The 27,925-nt window shown below is 31.8% G+C and overlaps 1 protein-coding gene across 1 annotated transcript in view; it reads right to left on the bottom strand.

The window, feature by feature from the left end:
* LOC111000535 (filamin-A) overlaps nucleotides 1-27,925 on the bottom strand; it is a 126,909-nt gene that overhangs the window by 42,444 nt on the left and 56,540 nt on the right. The window contains exon 21 of the mRNA XM_045633560.1: nucleotides 7,875-8,011. Within this exon, the coding sequence (XP_045489516.1) occupies nucleotides 7,875-8,011 (137 nt within the window). The remainder of the gene's footprint in view (nucleotides 1-7,874; nucleotides 8,012-27,925) is intronic.

Here is a 27,925-nt window from a genome sequence, read left to right as displayed (position 1 = left end):
TTATTTAATATTTATATTATTTTAATATAAATTGACGAGCTTGAGGGTTGGGAGGAAAAAGCTCAAACAAAGGGAGCCAATTGGAGGAGGCCTAAACTCAATAAGATTATAGGCCGATTATATATTATAATAAGATCTTGGAAAGAAGGATATTTTATGTGTGTATATTTTGTATTTTGTTATTTTTTAAAAGGGATAAGTGAGGCTTAATTATTATTACTTTTAATTAATTAAATGATTTCCTGATGACTCACGAATTTGAATTTAAAAAATGAATATTTAAATATCTCCCATGAACCATTGAAACCTCTTCAGTTTATGAAACATTATATTTTATTTACACTTCTATATAAAACCTTTTTATTATTAACAGAGTCGAGTGAATTGAGTTTGTTCCTTTGCATTTGAACAAAATGGTTGAATAGGTGTTTTATATGATGAGTTTTGAGTTCATTTCAAATAACGCATCAAAAGAATAAAGCCTTTTAAAATAATGAACGTAAAATAAAATAAAAAAACATAATCAAGGTATCACTTATTCCACGTCATTAAATTTGAACCTGTAGGCATGATTAGTATGATGGTAGGGACATCGGCAAAGAAAACAGAGGGTGTAGGCCGAGAGAAAAAGCCGACGTAAAAAATACTCGGTACTCTTTTAAAAAAGTAAATCATCAAACAATACTACAATATTTAAAACAAATATAGCAAATGAATTAGAAGTAGCCTGCAGCTCTAGTACCAGGCCCTTTTATCAACTAGATAATCGCTAACTGTATTGTAAGCCTTTTACACAGCTTTTCTTTAATACATTTCTATTTAATAATTGTGACCTCATTTAATTTTATATTCGACACAACTTGACACAATTTATCGTTGTCCGAAAATCGCGAAATTATTAAATTAGCTTTCTCAAATGATTTGAATATATTCTAGCTGATGCCCAGGCTTATCTTGGAATCTTTATTAAAACTTAGCTTTACTAATGTTAGTTAGTAAAAAGAGCCAAATGTAAAAAGTACTCTTAAAAGCCGTTTTATAAAAAAGTATCATATCCCTACTCTACATTCTATCATCATGATCATGTTTCTACGTTGAAAGCGGACCGTATCGACCAGACAAATTATTTTTTCCTATTGTTTGATATAAATATTAATTATCAGTACCTGGATGGCCGATCTTTGCTCGGTATTTTTATTTTTTTTAAATTGTGTTTTTTGGAAATTATATTTAAGTACGAATTACATACTAATAAAATGATGAAATATGAACAATATAGAATATATCGTATGCTGGAATAGCTTTAGTGTTGTTGTCTCGTTAAAACAATTTTAAAAAATAGTATTATTATGCGCCGATAGATGTCAGGAAGATTCATTTTTCAGTTTAAATTGTGACTACTCAAACACCACCTTTTTGTTATTTTCTATCATTTATTCCTAGCTAGATCGATTTATCGCCCCCGAAACCCTCCGTATACTAAATTTCATGAAAATCGTTGGAGCCGATCCCGAGATTCCAATTATATATATATATATATACAAGAATTGCTCGTTTAAAGATATAAGATACGTCCCTTATTATACGTAGCTTTATTACAACATCGACTCAATGACTTTGCCCACTAACTAAAACACTTAAATTAAATATAATAAATTCGGTATCTCTAATCTTCGAAGTGGGAACTTTCAAATTTCGTGTATTAACCTGTACGGGGATGGAAAATATATATAATGTTTAGTTGACGGCGTCACTGAAAATCAAAAATCATTTATTCAATTTAGATGCGTCTTAGGACATGCTTATGAATGTCAAATTTTTTTACAAAATTCGCGAAAGAGCAACACTACGGCATCCGTTCGCAAAACTACCAGGAGGCCTTGAGAAGAACGGGCAAGAAACTCAGCAAGTTTACCCTCCCTCTACATTATATTTGTTCAAAGGAAAATGTCACAAACGTTACATAAGTAAAAAATAAAATAAAAATTAATTCTGTAATTCACCATAACACACATATTCACAACACTTCCGTAACACAAATTATAACAATATAGGTAATTAAAACTATTGCCAATCCTTTTATCTTCTATGTAGTCATTAAACCTGAAGGCTTGATCCTCAACCGATTCAGAGAATAATCTCGAAACAGATAAAAAGGCCCAGAAAAAGGCGCTTTAAATGACGTCACATGAAAACGCAAATAGTTCTCTCAGTATCGATGAACAAACTTGGAATTGTGAGGTACGAACACTCAATATTGAAATGGGGATCTCAATAGAAGCTTTGCGAGGGCGTACTTGAAGGTCATACCAGCTTGGTGAAACCGTTTTAGTATTGTCATTGCTGTGAAATATATCTTCTATACATTTAAAACTAAAATAAAACAGTTGAATATCCTGGATTTTTCGTGGACATATTCAATTATTCTCCTTAACCTTCCGGAGAGTTGTACTTATGTACACGTGTTAGATGTTACTACGATGTTATACTTCTTTGGCAGTAGTGATTAACGATAAATATTAAAATTAATAAAAAAGATTTTTTATTTAAATAAATAAATTATTAGTGAATACTATCACCGTACTATATGAAATTCATTTAAAAACACCAAAATAATATTTATTTATTCACACTGATTAATTATACTGTTACGAAACACGTGTTCTAAATATAAAAATACTAGAATATACAACTTGAACATAGTTATCGATTTTCATGCCACCGAGACCTAACATTACGATGTCGAATTAAGGTGTTGCTGTGCGTACGCATCGTAAAAATTCACTCTCAATATCTTTCTCCATCGCGCCAAAAGAAGTATAACTTCAATAAACTTCAATAAAATAAATTACTCGAATTGGTGAGCCGAGTTTTGCGCTTAGCAACATATACGATTCATTTTTGTTTAGATTTATGAAAATTATCGACCTCGTTTAAATAAACGATATATTAACCCGCCTACATTCGATTCAATATCTCAATCTCAAATTGTGACTTTAGTACTTCATATTAAGGTCTATTTTATAATGAACACAGGATCAAAGGATCACAGGATCCAAAATGTTATGGTAAATAGTTTTTATCGAGTTGGTTTATCGTTTAATTGTTATTTTATTTGCATAGATACGACTTTGTTAGTAAAAATAAAACACCGCTTCTTATGGCCCTTTCTGCCGCGCACTACCTCTTTGTCAACCTAGTTAGTAGCTACCTAAGCCTACCTAAACCTAGCTGTAGGTATTTTCTGACTTTGGGCCTTCAAGAAATGTCAGCAACACACTAGTTCACCCACTACAACACCAGGCGTTGCAGGTGTTCATGGGCGGCGGTTATCACTTAATTCACCTTGGCTTGATCGCCGTGGGCAGAGTCAATTGTCATCGTGTGTAGACAATAGAAGCATGATACGTGTCATTGACCTATTGATTCGCTATCGAATCCAAAATCATAGCGGAGACAGATTGTTAGAGTTGTTGGTGTCTGTGACTCATGACATAGTTTCCTCAAACCAAAAACCATATTTTACACCATCACACAACACAACCAATTTAGGCTTAGTTTAATAAATAAAATTACATTTAGTTAAATGAATTGAATACTTTGTGTTTGTTTGTTCCCTTTTATAAATCTTTTTGTTATAAAATGTATCATGTATTCCATCTTTGGCTATATTCTCAGTATATTTGTTTGAAATTATATATAACTTATGTTAGTAGGTATGTTTAGGAGTACTAAATAAATAAAAAAAAGAAAGAAAAAAAAAGAATAAAACATTGCACGGCGAGGATTTAGACGCTCGATCTCAACGTCAACACTGCTTACGCGAGTATATAAAAAGTTTTTATACAAATAGCCTTAAAAATGTATTAATTATTCTACTATCGTAAAATATCTCGTGTACAGCTTAATGCACGGTTAAACTCATTTAGATTTCTATTTGAATAATTTACCCAAATGCATTTATACTCTGTTAGAATTACTCGCTCGGGTTTATTATAGTCTTCGAAGTGATTGCTACAAATGAAAATATGTACAACCTCTTTTTGTGTGTTTTTGCGCTAATTTTCTTCTTATTTTGTAAATATTTTTTTGTTGGGAAGCCCAGACTAATGGTAATTACAAATTAATACTCTATGACTACGACTGTAATTAAAACTTTTATTAATAGGTCAAATAGCAAATTAAAACCAAGTATACGATTCGTTGTCAAGGATTTTCTTAATTATCTTTTGTATATAAAGACATAAAAAAAGTTGTTACTAAAATAAAGAATCTTTAGTTTAGTTTTAATACAAATCTAAATATTCCCGCCATCTTAAGTATTTTAGTTGACTGGAATTAAGTGACATTGCAGTGACAATTGACAGTCGAGTTATACCTCTAGAGATGGACGATGGTATTAATAATAAATACTTGTAACTTGGCCCACGATGTACTTCTAACATAATTTCAGCCTTTAAATTAATATAAAACTCAAATTTAAACATATTGTCTATCCCCAGTCAACCAAAATACTTTAAAGTTCACGAAAATGGTACATAAAAAAGGCGGGAAGGTTTACATTTGTGTCATAACTAAAAAAATAAGCAATATCATTGACAGCGAATAATATACTCAGTATTTAATAACACTTTTGACAATCGATATAATAGGTATTAATGTAAACTAAATTTTCTGCCAGTTCTGAAATGATGGTCGTTCTCCCCAAACGTGAAGTACTGGCAATAATCTCCGTTTACTGTCCGTCATACTTCTCACTACATTTCAAAGCAATTATCATAATGAAATATATTAATAAGTAACACATGTTATATATGGATACTCTATAGTCTATACCAACAGGAGAATTTTCTTGAAGGATCCTTAGGTTGAATCGAGGCAGAAGATAATATATACCAATAACATTGGAAAATAGTATAACACAAGAACAGAATAGACAGTTTGTAATAGACAATGTGAAGCGCCTTAAGACTAATTATAAATAAATTACGCATTTTCTTACTAAATGAAAGCCATGTGAAATTGCGAAGGGGCAAGTTTTGCCGTGCCATTTTCCATATTTGTGATGTACGTACTAACTCGTTTTGAGTGGGAATTGTAGGCGTGGAGGAAGCTAAATGGAACTCCGATAGGAAATGTACTTAACGCAAAATATCAACGTCATGGTGTACTATCAGCAAAAAAAATATTATTTTAATATTGGAAATTTTTCCTTATTTTAATCCATCATCTTAGAATGTCTTAATCATTTCTGGTCTTCTTCGTAATTAGCTTATATACACTAATATAATATATTTGATTTAATGAGACTCCAAAACTAAAGGACTCATTTGGAAAATTCTTTCAACATTAAAACCCTACGCTATCCAAAAAAATAATAAAAAAAAACGGTTCTGCAAAGTCAGTTTATTGACGATAGTTGAATATGACAACGTCATAATTAAATACTGATGGAAGGTTTGCATAAAAAAAAATATTTGTGTGATATATATTTTGTATGGATATAGAGAAGGAGGTAAATGGAGATCATAATTGAATTCATTAAGTTACATTTATTTGTACGCATAAATAGAATTATGTGATTTTTTTGTCGATTGTGCCTCTTTGTCGCTCGTTCCACGCTCGCTTGCACTTCAAGCCTTAAATGGAACACCTCAGAGCGAGGTAACGCCGCATGAGTCATGTTTTTTCGTGCGTGCAGTCGGCTCATCGAATTATAAGACGTTGTCTTGTCAAAAAAAAGTTAAGATTCTGTATGTAATGGTGGTGATAAATACCAAAAAAAACCGTGCACGCTGAAGAAGAAAAAGAAAAAAAAAAAAGATCATAAAAGAGCAAAGTAACGTACTATAGTTTTATAGAAGACATTAATGTCTCCAAAAAATAAAATTTTTTTGAACTATTTAGCGAGATAATCTGTATAATATATTGAATATCTGCATAAAGAGCATTTTTTATCTATTTTAAGTGTTACTCGTAATTTATTTTTTTGTTTATTTAGTTGCACTTCTTGCATTTTACTCCTAGTAGGTATTTTTTTTCTTTAGGGTTGATTAACGCATGTATTGCATTTAAACAATCTTTTATGAGTATGTTTAAGGTAACGAAGTATAAATAATCAAAATCACTATTTAATGAATGTGAAAGTACATTAAGTAATATTATTTATAATATTAAAGCACTTTTCATTGCCACATTAACATATATAAAAAATAATGACGCTACAAGTGTGGTTTCTGTGTGTTTCATGATCTGTGCCCGTTATTGAAATGTTGCCATATTTGTTGCTATGTCGTTGCGATCTATTTCCGTGATGTTGGTATTTGCAATCCGTAGTCAGTCAGTGTTGCCAGTTTCGTTCGTGTGACAAGGACATATATCTAACAAGAACCGTAAATTCCCGGGTTAAAAAGCCTATGCGCTAGACAATCAATCTCTTTGCCTCCAGATCCGTTCTGCTGCGATTGAGTGGCAAATAAATAATTAAAGGCATGTCTTTCTCGAGGTTTTTTTTTATAGAACAGGGGGCAAACGGGCAGGAGGCTCACCTGATGTTAAGTGATGCCGCCGCCCATGGACACTCTCAATGCCAGAGGGCACGCGAGCGCGTTGCCGGCCTTTTAAGAATTGGCACGCTCTTTTCTTGAAGGACCCTAAGTCGAATTGGTTCGGAAATGCTTCAGGTGGCGGCTGGTTCCGACTAATATAATACGTTTCGGTAATGTTAAGGCAGTGTTGGCCTAGTGGCTCAAACATGCGACTCCCATCCCTAAAGTCGTAGGTTCAATCCCCAGCTGTGCACAATGGAATTTCTTTTTCCAAGGGATCAAATTGCTCGAAAAGAGATGGATCGTCGACGATTCGAATCGCTCTTCGTTGAACGGTCAGATTAAATAAAGCCTTTTTTTAAAGTGAGGCTAATTTATATTATTAAATAAGTTTTCAACATAACATTACTTTGCTGACGGTACAGATAATGGCATACGTCGTATTAAATATTTATATTAAAGGAAGCATTAGCTAAGATAAAAATAATTGTAACGCCGTGCAGCAAGGTGATTTTCGCTTGCGTTTGTAAACTTTTTTAAATTATTTGCATAATCTGAATAAAAGTTAGTTGGACATTTCTAAACTTTTTTTTTTCAAGGCATTTTCTTTTGCGAACTAGCGAACTGTGGAATTGACTAGCGGCGGGGGTCTTCCCTGAGAGATACGACCTCCAATAATTAAAAATTCAAGCGTACTTCTCCCATAAAGGCCGGCAATGCACTATGTATATCAAAACAAGTATCACATCCGTTTAATATGTTAAGAGTCGTTCAAGACGTTTACGATTTGTTTTTAACTTTTAGCCATATTCAAAATTTTCTATTTCTTAATTCTATTCATCCCCTAAATATTATTTAAAGGCAAGATTTTCTTGATTGGCTGACTTTACGACGCCATCTTGTCTAGACGCGTTTTGGCGGGTTCTTGAATTTACCAAATCTTTCCATAGTAAATAATAATAATCTGAAATAATTAATCAAATAGCACATACTAAATAGCTAAAAAAGTGGGCAAATAACCAATCGACGGATTATAATAGCCAACTGTCAATACAAGTTATCCATGGTAGGTCGGTTATTAAATGTTAAAGTAATCAAATAGCACATACTAAATAGCTAAAATATATAAATACTGTATAAGTAATTATATAAGTTGAGAGTAGGGAATAATAGATAGATGCCGCCCGTTGTACCTAATCGACATTGTAAATTATAAATTGTTATCTTGTGAAATATGTTATGTTTGATTGTTTTGTAACTTTGTAATAGGAAAACAATTTACGTGTTTAATTTTATTATAATTCTAATATCGATATAATCACCTACCTCATTCTTAGTAAATGTGTTGTCCCCATGCGCGGTAGATATTTCAAAAACGGCCGGCACCCGTGCGGGGATCAGCCGGGTGGGCTCGCCCCCGCCCCCCACCGGTCCTGCCATCACGTCGACTTCCCACGGAGACCCTGGACACATTACAAATGACAATAATAAAATAACGTTTTTATCGCACTAGAGGCTCGACTCTCAAATCGATCTTTCAATCCCCGGTTAATCCAGTCATTGTTATTCTTTGTTGTTTAACTATAGTTAACAAGTTAACACATTAATACAACTTTTTTTCCAAATACAAAAATGTTTTGTCAACAGATGGCGCCACATGCAGTTCGCATTTCTAAAATTAATAAATTAATTTATTGTTATTCGATAACTTATCCGATATTATATTACTTATTTTGCTATTCGGAGCGGAGAAGAATCCACCAAAAAAGAGATAACTACTTACAAACACGACTTTGTTTTATTTATTTATAGTTGTCTCATACAGTTAAGTGATATTGATTATATAATTAGGGATGGAATTAGAACTCTAACAACACCACAACGCTAAAACAATATATCTTGACAAAAACTTCAATGATAGGTCTATGAACCAGCAACTTCTGGATCTTAGCCACTAGGACCTTCCAGTTAGTGGGTAGCTCGCTCGAGGATCCACTCTATAGGTTGGAGCGAAGAGCACCTTTCCACCACCACATGATCATTTACCGGTGGCATATGTAAAGTCACAATCAAATTATTTATTCCAATTAGACCACCTAAAATGGAACTTTTGAACGATAAAAAATATAAAGATGATTGTAGTTGCTTCCAAAAGGTATTGTGTGGAGAAGAATGGGCAAGAAACTCCACACTTACTCTTTTAAAACAGAATTCACAATATTTTATATGTATACGTTGTTAGTTAGAGCATGACAAACATATGTTTTTTCATATATATTTAAAGAATCAAAGTGGGATACTACATAATTGTAGCCTTTACAACTCTGGGTTGTTAATAAATAAATATAATACAAAAGTACTATACAAAACCTAGATAGTACACACAATGAAAATAATTATCTTTATAAGGGCAAACGATATAAGTCGCAGCCAACTAGCTTAATTAGCCAAAACGGCTAGGCTGTTAATTGAACAGCTGATTAAGCTAATTGGTTGCGACATATATACAAACAAAAATATCTTTATTCATATAGGTAAACAAGTACACTTATGAACGTCAAAAAAATTAAATTAATTGTGAATTTACATTTACTGCCAGTTCTCAAATCACGGGCGTAGAATGAAAGAGAAGAACTGGCAATAAACTCTCTGCCACTCTTTTTAATCGCCAAGTTTTTTTACACAAGGTTTGTAAGGAGCTGCAACCATTACACCATGTTCCATATGACACAAGTATGTGGGTGCGTTTATAGGTTTTTTTCTTTATCATTTGTTTATTTCTATAAGGCTTTTTTACTTGATCTTGACAAAAATCATTACTGCCAATTGAAAGTTTTCCAAGAAAACATTAGACTGACACTGTTTGAAAATAAAAATGTGGTTTACGAAAGTGTAAGTACTAAATGTTATTAGAATCTTATGATTTCTCGGTAATATGATTTATTTTTACCAAAAGGAAAACAGTTCAGTACCATTTAGTTTAAAATAAAGCTTAATACAAAGTGATAAAATTCAATCTTGAAAATCGAACGAAGCAAAACAAAGGAGCGATCAATCATCAGAAAATGAAGAAAGCTCCTACAATTAAGAATCTTTTATAAAATAATACCATATAACTTCGCTAATTAAAGATAGAAAATATATTATTTTTTTACTAAAGTGCGTATTTATTTAAAATAAATTCTTTACCTATAATTTTTTTTTTATAGTTAAGAGATTGCAAGGTCAATTATAACTTTAATAATTTATAAAAGAGAAAGTACTTATGTACGTAATCGACTAATGAGATTTTAATGAATTTTTGTAAGTAAATAATATTTGTAATAATACATGTTGTAATATTCCAGGAAATGGAAATTCAGGACTATCGGGAAAACATGTAAATGAAATATATTGAAATATTACTGACTCGGGCAAGTCAGTCAAATAGTTTTTTTTATATTTAGTAATATTTCAGTCAGACGACTGCGACATAGATTTTTGATTTGACATTGATATTGTCAGTAAGCTTTCAAATACAATAAATATTTATATTTATTCCTTGGATTAATAATAAGAATACTTAAACGATCCTAATCCTTGGGATTGATTTGCTCCAGTTTAAACAATTTGTATGACTCAAAACGATTAAAAAGAGTGGTGGAAAGTTTCTTACCAGTTCTTCTTACCCGCTCTACGCCCTTGACTTGCGAATTGGTAGTAAATTTAAATTATAATTTATTTAAGTTTTTGACGTCCATAAGTTTACTTGTTTACCTATATGAATAAAGATATGTTGAGTTTGATAGTTTAAATTACAATGGCTAGGTTTCAATTATCGAACGGTTATGATTGCTAGGTATCTTAAAATATATTATATTTATTTTTTTATTTACTTATTTATTTGGAAACAAAACAGATACATCTTTACAATAAAAATAAATTTAAAAATAAAACATAAAATAAACACATTGGATGTATCCACAATCGGTAACAAAACATTTATTAAGCCTAGAACTGTAATGTCTAGCTGTAGTGATAGCGTGACAAGTGACATAACACACTCTGTCAAATTATGTTACCGCTGTGATAAAAAAGAGGAATCTTGTGGAACGGCTAAATATATTTAGGACGGTTAACCGCATCGTAGTTAAAACCCAATACTATTTACATGTATTTACTTAACATTACCGTTAAAACACTGCATTCAAACTCCTTACTAAGTAGCTAGTTCGAAGCTAACTGTCACTACGAAGTTAACTAATACACGCATCATTGGTACTTTAAAGTCGACGCATTATGAAACAAAGCCATAAATAATATTTATCTGTCTGTCTCGCTCACGCAGGTCTTATCGACAGGTGTAGTGATGTGCTTAAGAAATGTAGAGCATATCGATAACTGGTTAGGTACGATCGATATGCTAAATGTCAACATTTTCTGCAAAACCACGTTAGAAAATAAATTCTCCATTGTACGTATTGCGTAACGAAGTGTATTAATATAAAAAGTCATCACAAACATCAAATTAATAGAAAAACAACAACCCGCGTAGCTAAGTATCAATAACGGTTTGCATTGCGCGCACATTCCTACTGTCAGTGATATTGGCTCACTCAGTTGAATTGCGTCGATTATATACTAATACTAGCGGATCCGACAGACGTTGTCCTGTCTAAACGTCTTTAATTTCAAAATTTCAATTTTTAATAAGCCATTTTGATGAAAATTATTATTTAAATGTTATGACAATATCTAACGATCCAGCACATGGTCACACACGATATAACACAATGATAACAAAACTTTTTTTAAATTTCGGGACAGACTAAAATTAAAATTCGAATATTATTTAAAATTTGACACTGCGATGGTAGCGCCGTCTGTCGGATGCAATGTAAAACATTCCAAAATCAACAACAACTAATAAATTGAAAATTAATTAAAAAAACATTGTCCAGCGGACAAAATTGTGAATCTAAACCATTCCCAGATCCCCTTGAACACACACAAAAAATTTCGTCTAAATCGGTCCAGTCGTTTAGGAGGGGTTCAGTCACATACACACGCACACAAGAAATATATATATTAAGATTAGGGGTTACGATTGTATTTTTGTATTTTTGTTAACAATTAACAACTACTTTTATGACAGGAGGTGTCAAGCTGAAGTGGAGAGACATATTTGGCGAACAGCTTTTCGAGCGAATGAAGACATAATAATAATAATTTATTTATTTAATAATAATATAATGCTGAGTCCTTTTTCTACAGCACTCAAAAGAACGGTCTTCAGTCCTTCCTCTTTGTTTTTACTAATGGAGCCGAAACCATAACGTTTACACAACGGACGCCAGAAAGCCAGTGAGTCAAGTAGTAGGAAATGGATTGTGAGCATATGGTGGTAGGCAGGTCATAATGGATCTCTCCTTGGCATCCTTGGCAGAAAAAAGGGCTGCCTGCTAAATGGACTGACGACATCGTCTAGAAGGTTTGCTCCCGGTGTATGCAGAGGTGCAAATGGCGTATGGAAGAACATGGAAGAGAACGTTCAGAATGTACTATTCAATGAATAGTTATTTGTGTGAGTAATTTATAGAAATTTAATAAAGTATAATTTATACGATACAGATAATATGAGAATTGACTCTAAGTAATAATGTAAAATGTAAATTAAGATAAATTTGCTCGCCACTGTGTGTGGCAGAATATGCGAACGATTTTTTGTACCATATTCTTGCAATAAATAAATTATTATTATAATTATAGAAATGGAGAAATGAGAGAGGCTAATGAGGTGATTTCCAAAATTAAAAACACATAATATGGATATGGTTAAATTAATTAACTGACTGAAGACATCGTCTAGGAGGTTTGCTCCCAGTGTATGCAGAGATGCCAATGGCGTATGGAAGAACATGGAAGAGGACATTCAGTAATGGAGAAAAAAGAGGCTGATAATTATGATTTCCAAAGTTAAAAACACATATGGATATGGTTAAAACAAATACACGCAATACTCGTCGAGCGAGTTTGCTTATGTTGCCGAAACCGCGTACAAATTATTTAAAGAAGTCTATTATGTATGAGGGTGTGCAATTATTTATTTAATTACCATCTTAAATTCGTAATATTGGGGTGTTTGACAAATTCAAAAAGGCAGTAAATATGCAAGTTAGAATGAACACAGTCGACTAAATTTCTGACGGCTAATGGCGACGTGTTAATATTAAGTTTGTCATGTAAATAAAATATTTTTTTTGTAATGAGAAATAAAGTTCTTTAAACAAAATTAATTAACAAATTGGAATGTTATTTGCGCAAAAATATTATGAAAACGATTAACATGCTTCCGTTAAGCAGATTAATTGCGTAATCTATGATTGATTTGTTCCGTTAAAAGTATAAAATTGTGCTGCGATTAATATTACAAAACTATGTTATACGGTTCAAGATTTTGTGAAGCTTTCGTTTTTGTTGAACTCAGTCGAGATTCTAATTTAATTTTTAATTAGTCTGTCGCACATTTAATTTAAAAAATAATATTGCAAACGGGAAATTATGTGTCATTGTTATTTAGTTACACAAAACAGGAGAAAAAGAAGATTAAATAATAATTAATACAACAAATATAATGCTATATAAACAAATATACAATAAAACATTTATGTAATATTCCTAATAAACCTTAAAATTTAATAAATTTATTACAAATAAATTTAAGTTGTAATAAGATTTAGTGTTAATGTTACCAGTTTTAGAATTTATACGTAACGAAAATACAACTCTTTATAATATGTATTATCTATGGCATCATGTAAGTTTTCTAACATACAAGTATATATAATACAAAAATGTTATGGAAGTACAATCCAAATTACGCACATTCTGCCACACATAATGGCTTGCAAATTTGTCTTAAAAGGAATTTTACATAGCTAATAATCTATCACTTTTCGTTCAAGAAATGGGAGTACGAATCCATCTAAATTAAAATAATAAAAGTCTCTCTTCTGAACGAAAGTTTTTTTTTATAGAACAGGGGGCAAACGGGCAGGAGGCTCACTTAATGTTAAGTGATACCACCGCCCATGGATACTCCCAATCCCAGAGGGCTCGCGAGTGCTTTGCCGGCCTTTTAAGAATTGGTCGCACTTTTCTTGAATTTAATTTAAATTTGCGTAAATTTATTAAATTTCATTTATCTCTCTAATTTATATTTCATTTAATAAGTTTACGTACATCTGTAACTATTTTTATCAATTTAAAATTATGTAACTATCTAACATCGATTTGATTCGGTAAAAGGTATCATCAATATATTATATAATATCTTTTAAAAATAAAATACGTTGAAGCACTAAAATCAAGTCGACTAACTCATTTTGTATGTGGATCCAGTTTTCCGTAGTTAATAAATTATTTATAAGTTACTGTATGAAACCTAGAATAATGCTTTCTGAAAATGTCACAATTTTATCAGATAACACATTAAAAATACTATAATTAATATAAACCTACCTATATTATTTTTTTTAATAAAAACAAAACAACCATAGTATATTTTGTTTTATTCTGATTGGACAATATTATGCCATAAATATTTTTAAGTTTTTAACACCATTTTTTAATAAAGAATTAAATAAAATACTTTAATTTTGGAACATAAAATCACCTGAATATTAATTTATAATCATAAATTATTATAATTCATAAATTTGAATCTGTAGGCATACCTACTCATCGGCAAAGAAGACAGAGGGTGTTGGCCGAGAGAAAAAGCTGGCGTAAATAACTCGGTACTCTTTTAAAAAAGCAAATCGTCAAAAAACAATACTTACTTCTTTTAAAGGAAATTAATTAGAATATGTTTATATATGTATATTCAAAATTAAACTATTAACAGTATCTATGGGTACTGAGTTCACATTGATACCAATGATATTAGGTACACATCTGTTGAAAATATACGCACCTGACTAATAAAAGGTAAATTTTGTAAAAATATTTATTTTTTTAATATAAGACATTTAAATGGCCTACATTCAAAACAAATCGAGCTATGTATGGTTCATGTACAATAAATATTATTTATATAACATATTGAATAATACTATCGTAATATCGTTGTAGGCCACAGTACTATCCGGTTTCTTGCTTCACATTAGTTTTTCCTGGTAGTCACAGGAAAACTGTTTATGGAAAATCTAGTTTTCTAAGGGATTTGGTTATTGGAATGGATTTCTAAAGCAGTTTTTTTTTAATAGAACAGGGGGCAAACGGGCAGGAGGCTCACCTGATGTTAAGTGATACCGCCGTGGACACTGTCGATGCTAGAGGGCTCGCGAGTGCGTTGCCGGACTTTTAAAAATTTGTACGCTCTTTTCTTGAAAGTTATAAGGGTACAATCATAATCAAATCAAAATATCTTTATTCATATAGGTAAACTTTTACACTTATGAACGTCAAGAAAAACAAATTAAATTAATCGTAAATTTACATTTACAACCAGTTCGCAAGTCAAGGGCGTAGAGCGGGTAAGAAGAACTGGCAAGAAACTTTACGCCACTCTTTTCAATCGCCAAGTTTTTAATACAAATTGTTTGAACTGCAGCAAATCAATCCCAAGGATTAGGATCATTTAAGTATTCGTCACTTTTATAAAGGGCTTTATTAAATAATTTACTTTTAACAAGGGCTTTGAATTTATTTAGTGACAGTTCTCTAATTTCGCTTGGGAGTTTGTTGTAAAAACAATTTCCATAATGTGAAATTGTAACAGAACTATTCCTTGTGTGATCAATTGGTTACAATCTAGTGGCGTTACAACACCGCCGCAGTTTGCACTTGTTATAGAAAAAAGCACGAATTTTACCTACCCTTAACAATACTTTGTACAGATGATGCAAGAAAATCTTTAAATAAATGTTTTAATTGAAACGTGATAATGTACAACTAAGGTAACAATATTACAATACAAATAAATAAATTAAAGTGGAAAGGGGCGTGGCACTAGGCAAGAAGAACAGAAAAGTGGAGCAAAGATGAGCTACTAAACTGGTGCCCCAGGTACACCAAATGAAAAATAGAACACAAAAAACGACACCCTGAAGTTAGCTATAATCAAAGTTTTAGTATTTTTGGGAAATATAAGTTTAAACTTTATTCAACTAGATAATGCGTTGTAATGAAACTTTAAATGTTTTAAATACCCTTTTTTTTATTCTTAGCGGCGTTTTTTTTAAACGTAGAATCAAATTTTTGAAATTTTTTTTATGTTACGCCAAAGAAGTATTAACTTCTAACACGTGTACATACATACGTACACACATGTTATTTTATTTTATTTTTTAATAATACAATTGTAATAGTACAATCGTTTAGTTTTTATGAATAAGAAATTAAAAATATATAAATATGTATTTTAAAAAAGCCATTAAAGGTTTCCTAAACATGATTTAGACAGAACTCTGGTGTTGAACGAAACTTAAAGTATCATAGGATACTTAAAGTTTCGTATAGGACTGGCATAGGCCAGTTAGTTTATTTAAGGTCCCAAAAAGAATAATTTATTTAACGAATTTATTTTAAATGTTTTGCATATCTACGTTTTAAATCAGTCTTTTATGAGGTTTTTGCAGTTATGACCGAGTAGCCCAGAAACCGCAACGGCACTTCTTATCTGTAAGTCAGATTTGTCAGACAGTCCGACACATTGAATCCTTAATAATAACTGTCCGACTATTTAGGTAGGCATGCGTTTACATGTAATGTATATTTATTGAAACTAATTAAAACACGAAAATATTATCTTTAAAGATAAAAGTACCTATTTGTATCGAAAAATCTTAAAAATTGATTTAAACAATTATTAATTTTTGGCGACGGATAGAATGCAATCACTTCGCTCTTTACACTCATATTTGATAATCAATATACACCAAATAATGTTAATAAAACCGTACAAATAACATAAAAATATACATGTCTATGTTAAGAACATAATATCTTTTTAATTATTTTTAACAATTGGTGTAAGGTAAAATCTTAAGATAGGATATTGGCACAGTTGAACTGTCATTTTCATACAAAAGTCTATCCACATACACCGATCCGACCTACCATGGATAACTTGCATCGACAGATGGCTATTACAATCCGTCGATTAGTTGGCACACTTTTATCAATATTCGAATTAAGATGTCTATCTCAGGTGTCGAAAATGGATTGAGATAAACTATTGGGTTTGGGCGTTAGAATACTCCCTGAATGTCAATGGATATATTTCCGAAAATATCATAAAAATAAAATACTTTTATTTTGGAACATAAGATCATCATGGTATCAATTATTCCACGTCATTAAATTCGAGCCTGTTGGCATCCCTACTCATCGGCAAAGAAGACAGATGGTGTCGGCCGAGAGAAAAAGCCGGCGTAAAAAACTCTCGGTGCTCATTTAAAAAAAAAAAGAAAATCATCAAACAATTCTACAATATTTAAAGCAAATATAGCAAATTAATTAGAAGAAAAGTATTTAGTTGCTTCTTATATATTTTTATATACTTGACCTGATTTTAATATTCACTCTACTAGATTAGCTATGGAGCCACAAAACGCAATAGAAATTTCACTATTGTTCAACGTCAGTCGGCGGAAACAATTCTGTCAGATTGTTTGCATGTCGTACACAATGAATACTGGAATGTGAGAGAGATTAAAACGTCTGCATTTATCTTAGAACACAACAACGAGCCATGGAAATCTTAAAAGGTTGAATAAGAAATGTTTTCTTTGAAACCTTTTCCAAAACAAACGAATAAATGATGTTTCCTACGATGTAATGTATCTCTGCGTGAATTACGCGCGGAATTGCGCTACGGTGACAGTTCACATTGACGGATGACAGTTGACATTGATAGTTGATTAAAATAACTACAGGAGATATTGTGAAGTATTGGTATACCTCATTCCACGTAATATTAGACCTTACATTGATTGGCTTTTTGTTTGATAGGAAGAAAAAGTACTTTTTTTTTACAATATAATTTATTTAACTTATCAAAGTTACCATTGATATATATGGACGTTTGCCATAGTAGTTCATTGACCCATGTACTAAAAAAAAACATTCAGACGGGAATCAATAAAATCTTTGAAGGCAGTTTCTGTTATGTTATGACATTGTTGAACCCGCTTTAGTAATTTTTGTATTATTACAAACATTACCAACATACAAACATCCATCTTTACTTTTAATAATATAAGTACAGGGAAGTTTATTTCCAAAGTTTTAGTAACAGGTGTCTCAAAAGAAACTGTACATTTTATTCAGCTTACGTTATGTGAATATGGTTTTGCCTGAACTTCGAAACTTTCATTGCTATAACCAAAGAACATCGGGTTTTATCGAACTATGACAACATTTGTCAGGACATTGATCTTTACTTGGCGAAGCGGCAACTCTGATTTTTTTAAGTAGTAGTTTTAAATTCTTAGTCTTTTTTGTTGCTTTTAAATGTCAAATTTCAGTTTTTTAATTTTATTCTTTTGTTTTTTTAAATGTATCTTTATCTTTTAATGTCCTTGCATGTTTTCTGTTTTTTATACATAAATTGTTTATCTATGTAATCTGTTTTGGCTTTCTGTATTGTCTTAGTATTTTGTATTATAATATGTATAAGTCTTATACTGTTAAATTACTTATAATTAAATAAATAAATACACATGGTTCCAGCAATACGAAGCGACGTCACTCACGTCCAATACGTCTCTGTCGAGTTCGTGAAATTTTCTCAGGCAAATTCTCTAGGATAGGTAACATTAATTGGCCTTCACGAAGTCTTGATTTAACCCTAGCATTTTTTCTTATGGAGTTATCTTTAATCTAAAGTCTACGTCAATAAGCTGACTTCTCTGGCGCAATGGAAAGAAAATATCCGTCATGAAATGTCAGCCATCACTGAGTCAAACTGCCGAGCCGTCATAAGTAATTTTATTGTTTGATTAAATGAGTGCCGCGTACGCAGGAAATGTGTACTTTAATAATAATAATATAATAAATAATAAAAAGTCTTTATTCATTTTATGTCCATGTTCTTTTCAAAGTGTAAGATTTGGAAACCCTTTTAAGTAAAAAATACCTGTGTTAGGGTTCCCAGCTCTTCCATAACAAACTTAATTACTTAAAATTATTTAACCTATTTTTTTCTAACCGTTTCCTTTTTATTTTTATTTTTTGAACCGTTATCATCACACCTGAGTGCATGAGGGTGTACATGTGTGAGAGAGTGAATGAGTGAGAGAGTGAATGAGTGAGTGAGTGAATGAGTGAGTGAGTAAAGTGTATATACATCGTGGGTCTCAAAAGCAGCTCTAACACTGCAAGGCGTGTTCATAAGCCAGTCTTTTATTAGGGATTTTAGGTTGTAGGCGGTGAGAGGATAGATGTTAAGCAGCCTATTTAAAAATAATAATGAATAAACATTTTCATGTTACATGACTTACTTTTTTTGAAATCGATCAACTAAATATGAACTTTATTTTCAGACATCCTGTATAATATTCCAATATTTACAAGTTTGAATACATTAGCTAAAGGTGTCAAAAAGAATACTTTAGAGCTTAAGTTAATTACGGAACTAAACTTGGTAAATTACCTATGTAGGTAACATTATACAGTTATTTTTAACTAGAATCTGCCGCAATGCAGTTTAAACTTGTTCAAGCGTTGGAATAAAGGATAACCTATTTTATTCATACAGTAGTTAATTCCCGGGTTTGAGTTTGAGACTTTGACTTTTAGATAATTGTTTTTAGGAATATTGTCTAGTGCGATTCAAATCTGAAAGTCGTTGCTTCGAATTTCAGTTTCGCACCATAACAATACCTTTTTCTAAAACAATGTTTCTATATATTATATAATAACACTTCTTTACAGAAACAAAATACAATAGACCTAATCGATATCCACAATTAAATAATTCTAATATTTTAACCTTAAAATGTAATAACTAAAAAATATTATTAAAAGGAGTCCCTTTAGGCAAGGTTCCGAAGATACTGGCAGCGTTCCCTCTTTGAATAGCTAGACTAATTCTTTGTGCGAGGTAGCTGCCAGCTCGGTCTCCAGTGATGTCGACTAACCGTTTTGATATTTTCCTAAAAAGCCTTATATAGGAACCCACGGACCAAAGTAATATTTCTATTATATTCTACATAAATATAAAACAGTGTCGGAAAAGTAGGTTTAAATATTTTAAAAAGCCAAGGTTTTGTTTTTATTTTTACTACGTAATCCGGCTAACAGTATTGAAGAAATTGAATTATGAGTTATTGTTAATATTAGTTTCGACTTTCCGATACTATACACCACATTGTAGTATATAAGTTTTTGTTTATGTGAATTTGATCTATTCGTACATGTTACTCGATATTTGTAATTGAAGACCTGCGATATCTTTCTCACGATTATTGGAGCTGAACATTCAACCATTTGAATATTATTTAAACACGAGGAATAAGTGTAATGAAACGTGGAATTATCTCTCGTATGCCTCCAGAAGTGAGGTCAGCAATGCCTAGACAAAGCCAGCAAACCATCTGCTGAGTTATGTAGTGGAAAACCACTTTAAGGAGAACCCCGGATGTCAGAACCATCTAGTTGTCAACCGTGCGACCTGCTTCAGCTACACTCTCACTACCTACAGCTGCAGCTGAGATGAAGCTACCAACTAGGAAGGTAACCCTCATAAACTGAGCTGGTTTGGAAGCTCTAAAGTGGCTCCAACACCAGGGCACAAGAAAAAGCGTGGTCGTCCCATGACAATTTGGCGTCGTATACCTAGTTATAGATGACCTGGAAAGAGTTGGAGCGAGGTGAAATACGAGACTCAAGATCGAACGCGATGGAGACTCAATGAGGAACTTCTGCCCTAATAATAATAAAAAATATTGCCAGAAGTGAGTAATACTAAAAAATGTGGCCGGAAGCCATTTTTAGGGTATATTTTTAACTATTATGCTATTATAGTATTGTCTTTTATTAACATAGCTTTTACACATTTAAAGAAAACACTTTTTTACCGGATTAAAGGTATGTATTATAAATATAGACAACTTTTTATACAGCTGTGATACTTTTTGACATTTAACACCTTTGTCTTCAGTCACCGTGACCACGCACGCTGTAAAGCACGCGAAACGTCGGATAAGTTCAAAATTATGTTAAATAATTATTAGTTTACAATAATACGTAGCTTCAATCCAGTAAAAAAGTGTTTTCTTTAAGCATATTAATTATATCTGTATATAATATATATATACCATATAATTACACGACAATCCTGCATATAAATAAAATGTTTTCTACGATTACCTTTGGTAAATTCTTCAACACTTTCCATTAGGTACCGATTCACACGTTTGTGGTACGTAAGCAAGTTAAACACCATAAAATTACGTGAAAAGAAAGTACCAGTTTTCACATGACATGGTTAAATATTTAACTTTGACTTACGAGATTAACTTATGAGATCTATAACGTAGATCATCATACTTCGGCAGACTCAATTCACAAACGTATTAATTTTTTAAATATATATATATTTTTAATGTTCAGGAAACATTTACAATATTAATATATATATAACTAGGGACTCGCCCCGGCTTCGCACGGGTGCAATGCTGATACTAAATACACTACGGAAAATCTGTGAACGTTGTATATAAAAATGTGTGTTATCCATAAGAGATATACATATACCATCAGGGACTTTTCTGTAGACCTTTTCAATGTGTACAATACTTAGTACATTATTTTGATAAAACTCGTAGGGTTCAGCCTGCGTTTGCAATGTAAGCGGAAAAAATGTAATTATTTACGACATCACATTAGAAACCTCAAAATAACTTCTCCACTATTTAATGGATGTTATTATACATATAAACCTTCCTCTTGAATCACTCCATCTAAAACTGCATCAAAATCCGTTGCGTAGTTTCAAAGATTAAAGCATACAAAGGGACATAGGGACAGAGAAAGCGACTTTGTTTTATAATATGTAGTGATTAATAATATGTGAAAGATGTCTGAGACAGTAATTATATTTATAACATATAGATTTTTTGGTAAGCGAATTCTGGAACATTGTTTTGTGATTTAGAAATAGACATATTATATCTGTACGTATCTTGGACATGAAGAGCCAACATTAGAATATAACAGAAGCAACTTGAAAAAGCCTGTTATAGGACATACTGATAACCAAAACTGGCACATCTTTCTGACGTGATCTTAAGTTATGTAATTAAAACAAAAGTTTATATTATACTTTACTGGGTGTCAGCCATAAAGGTTTGTTAATAATATTTAATTAATTAGGGATAAGGGTTTGAATGCATAGATCCCTGCGTTCGCTTTCTAAGGCAGGAAGTGTGAGTGTAAAAAAATAATAATAGTGACATTTATAAGTATTACTTTACCACACCGACATGTTAAATTTGATAATCATTAAGTATACAATTAGATAATTAATTGTAATTACTTGATTTAATATGTAATAAATTCTGATTAAGTAATTTAGTTTTGTTAACTACATATAATTACCGTGATCAAACGTCCCGTTTTTTTTAAACATTAAGAAAGACTTGCAGTGTATTATTAACTTACTTACTAAATAATATAAAGTTTTATTTACGCCATTAATAAATCTTTACATATAGTCAAGTACTAATAGATATTAACAGGATAGGTAACAATTTATTTTATTCAAGTATATAATTATATATAAAAGAAAGTAATAAAAATAATATTTTACCTAAATTAAACCCGTTGTGTCATAATATTATTGATAATAAAAGCATGTCAAATCAGCTATGACCAGCTCTGCTATTTATAGATGTCTGGGGAAGACTGGAGATTATTAGATGACTGAACTGCAACCTTTCTCTTGAAGCATCTTTTGACGCCCTACATAGAAATCTGCTGAACATCTGAGGGTTGTCTAGTGACACTATGGGTGGATCGTGTATTTGTCTATCTCTGAAGTCACCGTAATAGACACGCATTAATAAATACCGACCAAAAAACAAATGACCGAGAATTCTCCGATCCAATCGATAGTCTTATTTATTTATTCGGAAACCAAACAGAAACATCCTTATAATAAAAACAAAGTCAAAAATAAAAGACAATACAAACACACTGGATGCATCCACAACGGGTTACACTTATACAAATACCCTTAGCCCTTACGTAAATCCGTCCATGTTGCTCATAAGTACTAATTTCGTATCTAAGCCAGTTAGTAACTAGATTACGCATTTAAAGCTGCAATTAAAATGTAAATACTCAGATTATGAACCAGTTACGACCTGTTAACGGTCCCGGACATCACCAATTTTAAATTAAAGAACTGTAAATTTCAAGTAAATACATTATGTATATATCAGTTAAAGATTACTATGCATTGATTTGTTGTATGAGATTTTGTAATTCGAATTACCGCATTTTTTTAAAACCAATAATATTTGAATTAGATGATTTTAGTAATTAGAAAAGTAGGCAGAGAATACTGACCTAAGCCTAATATAAAAAATGCTACTAAATAAAAAGTAAAAAAAAGTTTCTAGATATACTATATACTTATATATGTATATATATATATATACTTAGCAGTTATTTTTATAACTAAAGGGTGAACCGGTCTATAGAAAAGAGTTCAACGCACGGTTTGTCAATGTCCAATGAATCGAAACATTGAAGGACATGTATTGAAACTAGTGCATACAGTTTGAATACAACACGAATTTCAATGACAATTTTGTTTTAATATCCAATCCAGCTATACAACTATCGCATCCATTTGCAATAATAATGATATGGCACGGTTGTGAAAACAATAAAAAAAAATTAGAAAAGTAATAAAAAAAAGGTCATTAGGTCCTGGCCTCAGATTTCTAAATCTGTTTGAATGATCATTTTAAATCTAATAGGCAAGTAGGTGATCTGCCTCCAGTGCCTGAAACACGTCGTCGACTTTTTCGGTCTAAGACATATCGGTTTCCTCAAGATGTTTTCCTTCACCGTTCGAGCAAATGAATGCGCACATAGAAATAAAGTCCATTGGTGTACAGGCAGGGATTGAACCTACGACCTCAGGTATGAGAGTCTCACACTGTCCACTAGACCAACACTGCTCGCAGAAAAGTTATATGTTAATAATTAATAACTTAACGGTAAGTAACATAATATGACATTTGTCGTTTTTACTAATTCACACTGCCATCGTATAAAAAAATCGACTGTTTCGAAAACAGTATTAAGCACGTCCATCGTCTTTGTTAAGGGGGCCTGTGCCCCTATTTCTGCCCCAAGGGACGGGTCATAGGAATCGTTTCCGTTAATAGCCGATTGGGTTCTTACCTAGTGTTCTTTCTGATCACTTATAATTCCTTAAAAGGCTTTTTTAACTTATTTTAATGCATTATCGATCTTTTGAGAGATTAAACTAAGTTTATACCTTCAAGAGTTTATTCACGAGCAAGCCAAAACCACAGCCTCATCAGAGAACACCAAACTCGGTATAAGTTCTGTAGTTTAGAAATCAGCTGTTTGTATTGTCCTCGTTATGAAATTGAATTTAATAAATTGAATTATTTCGTGACAAATCAAATGAGAAGTGTTTTCTTATGTTAAATTATTCATTAATCAATAATAAAGTGTTTGAATCATCGTAAAATGAAATGTATTTTAAAATATATATATATATATTTTTAATTTATGTTATTTAAAGATACTCGGGCATATGGCAGATATATGCTTTATTTTATTAGATTTTTATATAATTTCGCATATATAAAGTAGATAAAACACAGGTTCAAACGCACAGATGAGAATCATGTTTAATGTTTACAGTTAACATTAATTAATTGTAAATTTAAGCTTTATAACACAAATTTTGTCATAGCATATGTATAGTAAAACACTTGAACAAGCTTCTGCAATCATCTTTAGAAATTGATCTACTGTAAAACTTATTGGACTTTCTATATTACGTAAATCAATAATTACAATTTCTCCGGTATGTGTATTTACATAAGCTAATGTGATATTAACATTAGGAATGATGAAATATCGCTTTGAGGATTTATTGTGTGAGAGTATTTTCTTTTAATTGACCTGATAATAGTTTAAAAACGTCTTTCGTAAACTATGAACTTTTAGAGAGTTCCCTATTTTTACGCATATAAATAATAACAAGTAGTTTAAAGATATTCAAAAATAGAATCTATATACGTTCGGTGGTTCGTGACACGGTGTTTTCAAATTTGGAACACGGAAACAAAAGTTACATGTAGGTAACTAGTCTATAGGATTTGAGTGTGACGTGTCTCGCCGACATAATGAATTCGTGATTACACTTACTTCGAAATCCAATACACTAAACTCACTACACACTAACACTACACACAAACACAATTCAAATGTTCTTAATCAAAAGATCACAGAGATTTTGCGTGCATTACATTCGTACATTTTGTATGAGAGGCATAACCCCGACTGCGGTTTAGATGTGAATGCGCAAGCGACCTGTCCGCGCCCACGCGTGACGTCACGCAGGTATTCAAAATGGCGTCGGGAATCCGAGAACCTACAGTGGCAGTCGGTAAAGTTACGCCTAGCATTTTAAGACTGGCACATAAATTAATTTCACTTATAATTAAAATTAATGTAATAATAATTTGTTGTTTCTTGTAAATTTTATTAACCGTGTGACCAATGCATGTTGCTTAGCAAAAAAATACAAATAAAACCTCATTATTATTTTCATTTGCTTAGCTGTGCCTGACCGATGTGAAAATTACCGGCCAGAGCGCAAATTATATTTTAATTTTGTAATTTGTGCACCGCATCTGGCAGTACACAGTTATTAAATCCACTTACATACGACAGGTACAGTTTGCACCGCTAATGAAGACCAAAATTGGTAAAAGTATCTGTAACTTTAGCGATGTGAGATTTAGATCTCACTCATCTCACATCGCTTGAGAAACGAGATGTCTAACACTATGTCAAGGTATTATGAGAGTCGTAGCTCTTCTGTTGTCACAATTTTTGAGAAAGAGAAGAACTGGCAATAAACTTTCCGCCACTGTTCTCTTCTCTAAAGAACAGAAAAGAACTTCGACGACAAATTTAGTCCACGCATATAAAAATAAATAGTTGTATCCCTTTTAATTTTTATGTATTGTGTTATTTGTGTTTATTTCATTTATATTGCAAGGAAGTATTCATAAATAAATAAATAAAATAAAAATAAATAAGTCATGAATCATATACATGCGTACATATTAAATATTTTTAATTACAAATTTAAATATATTTCCAACACGTAAATATAATATTCTTAGGGCCTGTTTCACAATGTATAGATAAAGTACCAAATAGCTATGCAACACATAAATTATTATTCGAAAGATAAAAGTTCCGAATAAGATACTTCGCGTTTCATGACAAATTGCACTATCTGACAGTCGTTAAACGCAAAAATACTGTTTATCCGACCAATAAGTAATAAATAGCTTATTTATCTTATGTAGATTAAGGTACGGAACTTATCCGGACCTTAATCTACATAATAATACTAATAGTTTAAATTGTATGAGAAAAATCAAACAAATTTAAAAAGTTTTGTCGTAAGAGAGGAAAGTACCATCTCCAGTCAGTACCGGTACTAACAAGTGCCAACTTAAATAATTAATCAGCGTCTGTGCACATGAACCACATGAGAGTCGTCCTAAGAGTCGTTACTCCAAATGTTACATGATATTTGTTATAAGTGTTTTTATAGTTAAGATCTAATTCTCTTATTTTGTATGAAACATATTATTAGGATATACTCTACAGGGATATATTAAAGCACAAATAAACATATTTTGTTTATCTTATTTCATTAAATATCAACATTTTGCAGTGTTAGCCTAGTGGCTTATGTGCGAATCACACCCCTTGGATTGTAGGTTCGATGCTCGGCTGTGCACCAAAGGAATTTCAGTATAAGAACGCGCATTTAACTTTAGTTTGAACGGTGAAGGAAAACATCGAGAGGATACAAGATACTTCAAATTCCACACAATGTTTTCCTTCGCGGTTCGAGCGAATGTTAAATGCGCACATGGAAAGAAAGTCCATTGGTGCACAGCCGGGGATCGAACCTGTGACCTCAGGGATGAGCCGCACGCTGAAGAACTAGGCTAACACTGCTGAAATTAATTCTTAGTTTTGGTAATCTATGAATCAATGCATTTTTTTTATTCATTTTTTTATAGAACAGGGGGCAAACGGGCAGGAGGCTCACCTGATGTTAAGTGATACCGCCGCCCATGGACGCTCTTGATGCTAGGGGGCTCGCGAGTGCATTACCGGCCTTTTAATAATTAAATTTATTGTTTACCTATCATATTAAACTTGTATTTTTTTCTCTTATGAATCTGCCAAGCGTTGACAAGTTGTAAATAAATAAGTCATCAATATAGTTAAATCGCGACAGTATTGAAAAGGTTTTTAAAAAAATGCAAACTTTATTAAGGAATATTACACGTATTCTTAACTATGGTCGATGCTAGACCTTAATTCTATGGTGGTCGATGCTAGACCTTAATCCTACGGTGGTTAATGTGAGACCCTATAACTACGGTGGTCGATATTAGATTGAATATATTTTAATTAGATTCATTACATCTAAAGTGCCTTACGTCATCAAAAGCATACAAAGTCAAACACTTGAAGTGTTATTGGTATTAATGCTTACAGTGCGTTCTAAGTATGTTGGTGACAATGAAACTATATATATTAAATTTTGTTGCCTAAAATATGATTTTTCAAGGGAATTTAATTTTTAGAAGTCCAAAACATATTCGCGAGCATATGGGAGTAATCGCATTACTTACGACCGCAAGCCCCAGGCTATGAATGAGGCAAAAATTTTACACTGAAAATATTAATATTTGAAACTAGAATTTTAGTACTTTTTACTCGGGAAATTAGTATATTTTTAACCTTTTTCCGGTAACGATAGCATCGAAAGATGGACGAGATGTATATGTCGCAGCCAACTAGCTGAATTAGCTATTCAATTAACAGCCTAGACTTTTAATTAAACGGCACTGTTTGACTCTCGGTTTGCATTAGCCTTTGTAACAACGTTTATTATTATTATACCGTGTTCTTTAAAAGAAAAGTTATCTATCATTCCTTTTTTTTCTTTTAATTATTGTTATTTTGTGTTTTTCTGTGTGTGTTATGTCACCTATAAATGTATACGTCTATTTAAATGGTTGGCTAGTGTTTAGGCCATGCAGGATAATGTGACAATATATTTGACATATGAAATTCTT

Source organism: Pieris rapae, chromosome 23, assembly GCF_905147795.1.
Source record: "Pieris rapae chromosome 23, ilPieRapa1.1, whole genome shotgun sequence".
NCBI classification, from domain to species: Eukaryota; Metazoa; Arthropoda; class Insecta; order Lepidoptera; family Pieridae; genus Pieris; species Pieris rapae.
The sequence above is the reverse complement of the archived record's forward strand: the minus strand, read 5'-3'. Positions and strand labels throughout refer to the sequence as shown.